The 10,117-nt window shown below is 61.4% G+C and overlaps 2 protein-coding genes across 2 annotated transcripts in view; both read left to right on the forward strand.

The window, feature by feature from the left end:
* Positions 1-6,645, forward strand: part of TMEM104 (transmembrane protein 104) — a 118,702-nt gene extending 112,057 nt beyond the window's left edge. The window contains exon 5 of the mRNA XM_034640611.1: positions 2,786-6,645. Coding sequence (XP_034496502.1) covers positions 2,786-3,546 — 761 coding nt within the window. The 3' untranslated portion in view covers positions 3,547-6,645. The remainder of the gene's footprint in view (positions 1-2,785) is intronic.
* RAB37 (RAB37, member RAS oncogene family) overlaps positions 1-10,117 on the forward strand; it is a 159,622-nt gene that overhangs the window by 134,585 nt on the left and 14,920 nt on the right. The gene's annotated exons all lie outside the window — the stretch shown is intronic.

Below are 10,117 nucleotides of genomic sequence, written 5' to 3' on the forward strand. Positions count from 1 at the left end.
CACGCCCCAGCGGTGTTCCTCGGGCATCTGTTCCTTGGAAGAGCTGCTCGGAGCGGGGTGCTCGTCACATGCGGCCCCGACGAATGCCCCTCTTCCCCCTGACTGGAGCATGAAGTCGCAGGCACTGGGTCAGGATCCAGGGGCAAACGAAGCAGCTCTGCTTTTCTGTGCTGCCAAGTTGCACAGCTTGTGTGAGCGTTCCACAGAGCGGCACAGCGTGCGGCTGGCGGGGGTGGGGCTCACGGGGGATGTCCCCCAGGTGAGTCTGTCCCCCTCTGGGGCCTTCTCCAGGAGCTGCCACTTCTCCATGCTGGAATCGTCTCCCGAGAACCTCTGGCATCTTCATTCCTGGATAGGATCCAACATCTAGCCCTTGGGGGTAGATCCGGTTTTTGAAAATAGACTTGAGTAAGAGAACAAGGTGGGTGACTAATCCAGGTGATAGTGTTGTGATGTAAGCCTAATTATAGCTAGAAGATTGTGAGATACATTTTCTCATCTCCCATAGCCATGCCTTTGTAAGCCGCCCTGAAAGTTCTAGAAAATGTCCCATATCATCACTGACGTAAAGACGCAGCTCCCAAGACAGTGACTTCAGAAGCCACCTGTCAGTAGTTATACATTTGGGATGGAGGTTGCCCACCCCTCCGTGTGCTTTAAAAACTCCGTCTCCTGTCTTTGGAAACCTCCGTAAATTGGTGTATTTGCGGTAAGGAAAGCCCAGGGCTGCCCAGACAGCTCCCCTCGAAGTCAGCAAGCCGGTGTGTCCCACCACTCCCTGGAGATGGAGCCTTGAGGAGGAAGGTGGGGAGAGAGGCCCTAGCCAGCATCCGGGGCTGGAGGCAGCCCTGACTCAGTGACTCGGGGTTGCTGGCTTTCCGCCTTCTCCCACCGCACCCAGGGCCCTGAGGCCGAGCCACAAGGACAGCATTCTCCACGCGCCTCTTTCCAAGCTGCGAGTGGCACCAGGTCACGAGGTGACGTGAGATGGGTGGTGGCAGAGCAGGGTTTGAATCTTGCACAACTGTCAGCCACAGCTCCTTGAACAGCTCATCCCCAGGCAGCCCCAGCCTTCCCTGTCCGTAGGCACCTGACTGCTCAGCTCCGAGTCGTAACCCTTTCTGGCCCCCGGGGACTCCACCTCCAGCTTGGCCCAGCAATTTCCCGCGGTGCGGTCCTCCACACCGATCTCTGCCCTGCACACCCCTCCTGTACTCAGCCCCACACATCTGATGAGCCAGGCTGCCGGGGTCCCAGGCTGTCCTGTCAGCCCTCTCCACCTGCCAGGGGTTAATCCAGAGACAGCTCCCTGGGCTAAGACCCTGCAGGAGGAGCCAAGTCGCTGCCGCTTTCCCCTTGACCTGCCAGAGCGCGGAAGGCAGTGTCTCTGGAGCAGTGAGGGTTGCCGCGCCCCCGGAGGCAAGCGGCAGGGACTGGATCCGGCTGAGGAGAAAACAAATCATCTTCTTTATTGGCAGTTTGCACAGGCCTCTTCCCTTGCTCGCTCCCCGCTCCTGTCCCCTGTGTCAGACAGTTCTGATTAACAGTAATAGATGACATTCCTGTCGCTCTCACTCCCAGGTGTCATTGTGGGAAGACACTGGTCTGGCTTTCTGTGAGTCCCAGGAGGAAGGCCTCCTGCCAGGGAGCCAGGGGGGTGTGATGTGGCCTGAGGGGGTGGCAGGGAAACCCCCAGCCTCCCCCGTGGGGAGGGGCCCTGTGCCTCAGACAGGCTGGCCTCTTTCAGCCCGCTGCCCCTTCCCGCTCGCCTGTGCGGCCCAGAAACAGATGTCAGGTGTCACGGACCACAGGCCAGAGGGGCCCTCAGGTCTGGTCTGAATAGACACAACAAGGGTTTGTGAACTCCCAAAACGAGACGACGGGGCCAGCAGTTCCTGTGTGAATTGAGTGGCTAACGGTGGCGGTCCTGGGCAGTCTGGGTAGCAGGGCTTACGTTCCCGAGCTCCAGGTGTGAGACCCCTAGGAGGTCTGTTGTAGAAGCCTGCCGGCTAACGCCAGCAGGAACCCTGTTTGCTCTGAACAGAGAGTCCTAGATCCCCTTCTGCCCTCTAGCAAACCCAGGTCACAGTCACTCCCCTGTCCCCTACCTCTGCCGCCAGCCCCAGGAGAACAGGGCCATGCACCATTTTCCTCCAGCCTTGAGGCCAGCAGCTCAGGGGGTTCAGCTCTTCCCAGCATCGGTCTTGGTACCATTTCTCCCCTCGAGTGACTGCGGGCACCCTCCTGCCTGCTGTAGGCCCCTGGGTGCCCACCTCTGTTCAGAGCTGCCGACACTCCCTCTCCCCCTCACATGCCTCTAGCAGATGCCCGTGGCCCCAGAGGACTCGTCCTCCCAAATGCCCCTCACCCCTTACTCCTGCACACCCCCCAGCTCCGCAGACATACATCCTTTAAGCCGAGGGAGGGAGAGTGAACGCGAATTCTGCTCCAGGCCAGGGAGCGCCAGAGGCCCCACAAGGGAGCCAGGGCAGCACATGGCCGGGAGCATGCACTCCTCAGAGAAGACAGCGTGGGGCCGCCCTGCCCACCGCCCCAGCACAGCCCCTTCTCATGCCCAGATCCCCCGAGAGGCACATTCCCTCACCCGCTGGGGAGAGGGAGCACGGTCAGTAGCCACTGCTGCCCTTTGCCACCGCATGGCCATCAGGGTACGTGAGCTTCACGGTTCTGGAGCTCCGGCCCCTCCGCGGGCGCCTGCGAGCCAGCAGCTGTCCAGGGAGGGGCCGGTTCCGCTCAGCGGGCTGACTGCCCCCTTGTCTTCCAGCTTTTGCCATCATGATCGTGCTGGCGCTGGTCCGCATCGGGCACGGGCACCGGGAGGGGCACCCGCCCCCGGCTGACCTCGCGGGGGTCCGGAACCTGTTCGGCGTGTGCGTCTACTCGTTCATGTGCCAGCACTCTCTGCCGTCCCTCGTCACACCTGTGTCCTCCAAGCGCCACCTCCCGTGCCTGGTCTTCCTGGACTACGTGCTCATCCTCGCCTTCTACGGCCTCCTGGGCTTCACCGCCATCTTCTGCTTCCGTGGCGACGCCCTCATGGACATGTACACCCTGAACTTCGCGCGCTGTGACGTCGTGAGCGTGGCCGCCGTGCGCTTCTTCCTGGGCCTCTTCCCCGTCTTCACCATCAGCACCAACTTCCCCATCATCGCCGTGACCCTCCGCAACAACTGGAAGACGCTCTTCCACCGCGAGGGGGGCACGTACCCCTGGGTAGTGGACCGCGTGGTGTTCCCCGCCATCACCCTGCTGCCCCCGGTGCTGGTGGCCTTCTGCACCCATGACCTGGAGTCCCTGGTGGGCATCACGGGGGCCTACGCCGGCACGGGCATCCAGTACGTCATCCCCGCCTTCCTGGTGTACCACTGCCGCAAGGACACCCAGTTGACCTTGGGCTACGGGACTGTCAACAAGCATGGGTCCCCTTTCCGCCACACCTTCTGGGTGGGCTTTGTGCTGCTCTGGGCTTTCTCCTGCTTCTTCTTCGTCACCGCCAACATCGTCCTCAGCGAGACCAAGGTCTGATGGCAGGATGTATCTGGCGGTAAGAGAGGTGGGGGCTCCACTCCGGCGCCCCCACTCACCTTCCCCCCTGCAGAGCCAAGATCTAGCTCCTTCCCAGGGTTCCTTGGGGCAGGCGAGGCCGGACTTTCGGAGGGGACCCTCCCCATCTCCGGCTGGGGGTAGGATTCCGCACAGTCTGTACTGTGCCTCACTTGCCAGGTGACCCTTTTTCCAGGTACCCCGGCCACAGCCTGGGCGCACAGCCTGAACCCAGGTTCCAGACTTGGCTCCTGCTCTACACACAGGCCCCACCAGACAAACACCAGGGGCAGGCTCCTCCCCCGCACGGTGGGGATGCAGTGCTGGCACTGCCACTATTTATACCAGACACCACGTCCCCTCCTCCTTTGTCCCAGACCCTCGTGCATCCTTGTCTGGGGAATCTGCCCCACGAGTAGCTGCAGCCTCAGGGCGAATCCCAGGCCGGAACCCTGCTCTCCATGGGGGTTGCCAGCCATAGGCAGGTCCTGCCTTCCCCTCAGGCCTGGAGTGGCCAGGTGCCGCTCCCCAGGAGGGCCTGGCCAGCCCCGAGACAAGAACAGGAAGTGCTGGTCAGCATCAGGGTCCCTGGCCTGTCGCTGTAAGGGCCTTGCCGTGGGTTCCAGCGTCTGTCCTGAGCTCCTGAGCCCGTGATGACTCAGCCCAGGAGATGGTTTAAAGCCCAGAGCCCGTGACCCCTCAAAGGGATCCTCTGCTCTCCTGACTGCCCCACTGGGGCCCGCAGGGTCTCCGCAGTTACCGAGGGGCAGTGTATAAGGACCACGAAAGGGAGCCACCCCCAGCCACCATCACAGTGGCTTGGGAGCGCCGGGAGCTCGTGGCCGTGGGCAGGCTCTGCTTCCCGCCCTGTAAGAGGTCAGGCCTGCGGGGAGCAGCGGGCTTGGCTGTCCCTGCTCCCCCTCCCTTTTGAGCCAGACTGTGGGTACTCTGTTCATACTCTCCATGACCCTTGAGTGCTGTGGAGTGAGATGGGGCACCTTCTCATGGAAGGAGGAGTGGGTTTCTGGCCACCTCACCAGCTCTTCCGTGGTCCCGTCCCTGTCACAAGCATGCATGCGTCTGCTGGGCCAGCCTTCCTTGGAAACACAGGTGACTAGTGAACTCTGCATTTTCAATGTGCCTTCTGCTTCAGGACCTGGGGGTCCTTCCTAACCCTTCCTGGTGTGCCCCCAGCCCTGGGCCTGGCCCACCTGTCCTGGAGCCCAGAGCAGCTTGGCCTGGAGCTGCCTATCTGGGGTGGGGTTTCAGGTCCCCAGCCCCCCTCCCCTTTTTTATTTCAGTGCCTTGCTCAGCCCACGTTCGGGAACCTTTGCAGCCTCCTGCATGGCATGGTGATCTTGGAGGGAGAGGGAGGAAGACCTGGGATTTGTAGGAACTGGGGAGTCCATAGGCCATGCCACCCCCCACCCTGGCCTTTTGCCGTGGTCTGCATTTTCACTGTTGTTACATCTTAGTCCGTCCCCAAGTATTGTGATTTTCCATCCATGTGAAAACCAAACCACCCTTCCCCATCTGCCACGGCGTATTCTTTCCAGGAGGCCACAGCCCCCAGTGGGCAGAGCAGGGAGGGCTCCCGGGAGCGGGGGGGCAGGCACTCCATGGCTCCGGCCCTACCTGGAGCTGCCCAGCTGTTTGCTGAAAACACAAAATATCCATACTTACTCTTCTCCAGTTCCATCCCTGCTTGCTTAAGGACAAAGCAAATTAAATCATCCTGCCGCCCCAGGCTCCAAACCAAATATTGGACGCGAATTTATTAGCATCATAAAGCCCAGGTTGATTTATGTGACAGTCTGGAGGCACACAGCGGTGCAGTCGGGCGGCTGCACTCCCCTCCTCCGAGCCCTGCAGCCCCAGGCCTGGAGAGACCGAATCGTGGCCGTGTCGCTGACGGGAAGCCAGGGTACTCACACTGGGCTCCTCTGCTCCTCGGCGTTCACCTGCTGTCTGACCGCCTGGAGGTCAGATGGGGTCGCCTTCCTCTCTACTGCTGATAGCCAGGGGGCTTAGGGCAAGGGGAAGAGGACGCCAGCAGCTAGACAGACCCCCGATGATGCCTGTTCACCGAGTGCATCAGGTGCCTTGGTTGCAAGTGTTTATGTCGGTGCGGCGAGGTGGGCGAGCCGGATCATGGTTTTCATGTTACAGATGGGCCCCCGGGGGTCAGTGGCAGGGAGGGCAGAGGAGGAGGCCCGCCCGGCCTGGCCTGGGCACAAACGTCGCTGTGGAGGAGCACATGAACTCCACAGCCCCCACCTGGTGCCTTTCACCCAGACTGGCCCCAAGAGCAGCCCAGGCCAAGGGGGGCATCTGCGGTCCCTTGCGCCGCGGTGCCCATGGCTCCTGCCTGTTCCCTCACCTGAGGCCAGAGAGGTGGCTGCGGGACGGGGCAGATGGCAGGTGACAGGCTGGGAGGCACTGCTGAGTGGTGGAAGGTGGGCAGTGGGCACCTTGCCAGGCCCTTAGCGACACAGCTGTTCTCACCACACGGGGGCCGGGAGCAGCCTCGGCAATAGGCAGACTAAAGTCAGAGCAGGGAAGGATGGGGGCTGCGCCCCACCTCAGGGGAGTCCAGCCCCGGGGCGGGGGGAGCCTGGCAGGGCCAGCCCCTCGGGCGTGTGACCACGCCCATCTCCCCCTGTCTCGGCATGGAGTCGGATTCCCGGGCAGGGCTGACCCCACGCTGGCCATTGACAGCCACTACAAAGCTGCTCTTCTGAAACTGAGATCCAGGACTGCAGGGGGGAGCTTTGCAAACCTCCTTGCCCGGGGCTGGGGTTCACGGTGTCGGTGGGAGAAAGGGAGAATAGCTTCCTCAGGGCCTGGTATGTGCCGGCATGGTGCTGGGTGCTTTCCGCATGAACCTTGGCGTAATTTGGGAATTGAGAACGTGGATCAAGAAGCCGGAGCTGCCCCTTGCAGGTGGTGAGCCTCCATGCTCGTCCCCCTCATTTGTAACACGGGGGCCATAGGGCCTGCACCGCTGACCGGTGGTGGGAACTTAGGTACTGAGCTTAGTGCCTGGCACAAAAGTGCTCAATAAAGCTATCACGTACTGATGCTCGGCTCTCTTGTCACTTGCCAGCCATAACTGCGCTTGTTGCCGCAGACCCAGGATTCACTGAAGACCCTGGTTTGGGTCACTGGCACCTGCTGGTTTCATAGCCTCCTGAGGAATTGTCTTGTGGCAACTGCCTGCCCGAAGAAACGGGAAACTGGTCCGAGTTCTTCAGGGTCCAGAGGGCTTTGGGGGAGAAAGTGGTCTCTCTCTAGCTCCAGGAAACTTAAGAGCCAAACTGAGGCCCAGCTGGAGAGTTCTGGAGCCGGGACCAAAGCCCAGGTATCCTGACCGAGGCCATCATGCTCTCCCCTGGCTAAGCCCTGCACCCCCTGCCCACTGGCAGGCCCCAGGAAAGAGGTGGTGTGGACGGAGAGCCTCCCAGGAAAGCCAGTCAAGGAAACAGCCACGCGGCAGCAGTGTGGGGCAGGAGTTCCTGCTGCTGAGACAGGTGGCCGAGGGCCTCCCTCCTCTTGGATCCCACCGAAAGAAAAAGCCGGCATCGGCGTCTGGTGTCTGGGTGGGCTCAGCTTGCTCTTTGCTACACAGTCAGGCCCTTGTTTAGGATGACTGATCGTCTCTGGCCTCGCGACACGGCTCCCTCCCCTCCCCTTCCAGGCTTTCTGCCCTCCTTGATGGTGCAGGGCCCTTCCCTGGTCCTCCCATGGAGGTGTAGGGGGCACCACGGCTCTGAGGAGGATACCGGGGAGCCAGGCCAGGCAAGCTCTGAACCTGCAGGAGGCGTCCTCCCTGCCTCCACTTCCGACGGGGCTCTCTTCTCCCCAGAATACATTCCTAGAGTAGGAACAACACAGCCAAGAGCCTGGCTCCAGAAGCAGGATCGGCCCCTCCTCGGAGCCAGTCAGCAGCAAGCTCAGCTCCACATTTGGCTTTTAATTATCTTTCCAGTTCTTGGTTATTAATGATCTTGGGCAGTGAGCGGAGAGCAGCCTGGACCTCAAGACTCCTCCCAGCTTACCTGCTGTAGCCTTCCACCCAGAGCTGCGCTCAGATTCAGAGAGCAGGAGGGGTCAGTCCAGGGGCTGGTAGCCAACACTTCACACTCTCACCGCCCGTGGCTGCAGTCAAGGTCAACTCCCTCCAAGGGCACTGGCCTCAAGCACTCACCTGGACCCACATTGACCACCTGTGGCTGAGACCTGGATCCGTGCAAATCCATAGGGCAGAGGACATGACATTGCCTGCAATGGACTGGTGCCACCCATTCATGGCAGAGTCCAGCTCTCCAGCCAGGAACGGAGCAGTGTTAGAAACATTCCCCACTCCAGGGGCGCCTGGGTGGCACAGTCGGTTAAGCGTCTGACTCTTGGTTTAGGCTCAGGTCATGATCTCAGGGTCATGATCTCAGGGTCATGAGATCAAGCCCTGAGTGAGGCTCCGCACTCAGTGCAGAGTCTGCTGAAGTTTCTCTCTCTCTCAATAAATCTTATAATCTTATAAAAACAACAACAAAAATTTTCTCCCGTTCCACCATTTCAGCTGCTCTCATGCCTAAAACCATACAAAAACCTTCAGCCTTTGTGGCTCTGCCCAAAGTCGTGCAGCGCTCGGAGCCCAGGAGCCCGCAGGAACTGTGTGGGAGAGGGCACGGGCCGCGGCTGCTCGCGGCGTCGGCCTTCAGCACTGCCCTCCCCGGCCTCCTTCCTGCTACACAGAGGTGCTTTCCGCCCTGCCTCCCCCAGCTTGTCAAGGACAGCGAGGCCTCCGGCTGTACATGCTCACACTTAGACAGGGTCTGACGGCACCAATCACGCTGTGTTTGTGGAATGAATGGGAGAACGAGGGCTCACTTGCTGTACAGTCATTGTGGGAGTGAAACACAACCGCGGACGTGAAAGCACTGAAAATTGTGAAGCAAGAGCCATCCTTCTGGATGGCCCAGGACTTATGACATTTGACAGAGCCAGAAGGTGGGGTGGGGAGCCCAGAGGGACGATGAAGGACTGCGACATCGGCAGGTTCTCTGACCTGGGGCTCTGACCCTCACGAGGAGCCCCCGCACCAGCAAGGCTGGGCCGTGGCTGATCTTGGAAGCTGCCTGCGCCAGACTTCCAGAGCCCGCAGGCAGTTCGGAGCCCCACACATTCACCATGAGGAGAGTACAGCCAGCCAGGGCCCAGGAGAGCCTGGGGGCACCCCACAGCAGACCTCCCTCTGCCGTTCCCACTGATACACTGTCAGGCTCCTTGGTGGGCCCCTGGCAAGGCAGGACACCCACAGCCCCCGGCATGAGCCTCTCTTTTCAAGGAGATTGAAGGATGAGCTCCATCCGTCACCACCCAAGCCCCCATGCTGAGCACATTTGTCACATCCGGCTCCAGGGTGGGTAGGAGCTGGCATTGAATACCAACTGGCTGCTGCTGCCCAGAGCTCGCCCTCGGCCTCATCTCCCAGATACTCCCCCAGAAGGAGCTGCTCACCTTCTCTAGGCAGAGGCCCTGCCTGGGATACCCCCAGCGTGCTCCTATTGCCTACAGGCTGTGATGTGCCCCCTCTAGGGATGCAGAATGAGGCAGCCAGGACCAGTGGGTTGTAAAAGATTTGTTTAATGCCCCAGTGCTCTGAGAAGAAACAGGGAGACCAAGGAGTGAGACAGCCCTGCCCCAACCCCGAGTTCCAGCCTCTGTGCTCCCACACCAGGCCCCCAGCAGTCATGTCTGAAATCTAGCTAATGGCAGGGCAGGGAGACTGCACTGCTCCCGGTGACTCCAGGACAGGTGGGAAGGACTTTGCATAAGAGGACACCAAGAGCCCACCCAGCCCACACTGGGACCTGAGACTGCCGAGGTCACCGAACTGACCATGGAAGACATCCGTCATTGGGGGCCCACAGCCAGGATTTCAAGGCAAAAGCCAGAAAAGCCCAAGTCACCTGCCCCCACTAACTCTGACAGCACCAGGCAGAGAATCCAGCTGACCAGGAGCCAGAGTCCCTGAGCCCTCACACTTCTGACTCCAAGCTGGAGATCCGCCTCCAGGTACAAGGTCCAGGGAAGCCATGTGACCCGCAGGCCACCCTGCTGACCTCTTCCAGCCCCGCACTGTCCCTGTAGCCTGTGCTCAGACCCAGGGTCCTGCCCCTGTGCCCTGGACACCCCCAGGCCCCAGTGAGCCAGGGGCCGTGGCTGGCACAGGGGGGCAGAGGGGGACAGACAGCCCCCCAGCAAAGCGGTAGGTGGGCGTGGGCGTGCAGGCAGGCGTGCTGTCTGTGTGGCCAGGCGGGGACCCTCGCCCACACGCCCTCCTGGCAGGCCTCCCGGTAGGACGGCAGCCACAGGGATGGCACCTGAGCCAAGCGCCCGCAGGCCGGGCGGCCACACCCCGCGGGCAGCGACCTGGGCCAGGCGAAGGCCTCGGCCACGGAGCTGGGCAGGGAAGCGTGGCGCGGGCGTGGGCCCCGGGCCCAGGCCGCGCGCAGCAGGGCCTCCCGCCGAGCCAGCTGCTCCGGCCCGA

The sequence above is a fragment of the Ailuropoda melanoleuca genome, chromosome 13 (assembly GCF_002007445.2).
Source record: "Ailuropoda melanoleuca isolate Jingjing chromosome 13, ASM200744v2, whole genome shotgun sequence".
Lineage (NCBI taxonomy): Eukaryota > Metazoa > Chordata > Mammalia > Carnivora > Ursidae > Ailuropoda > Ailuropoda melanoleuca.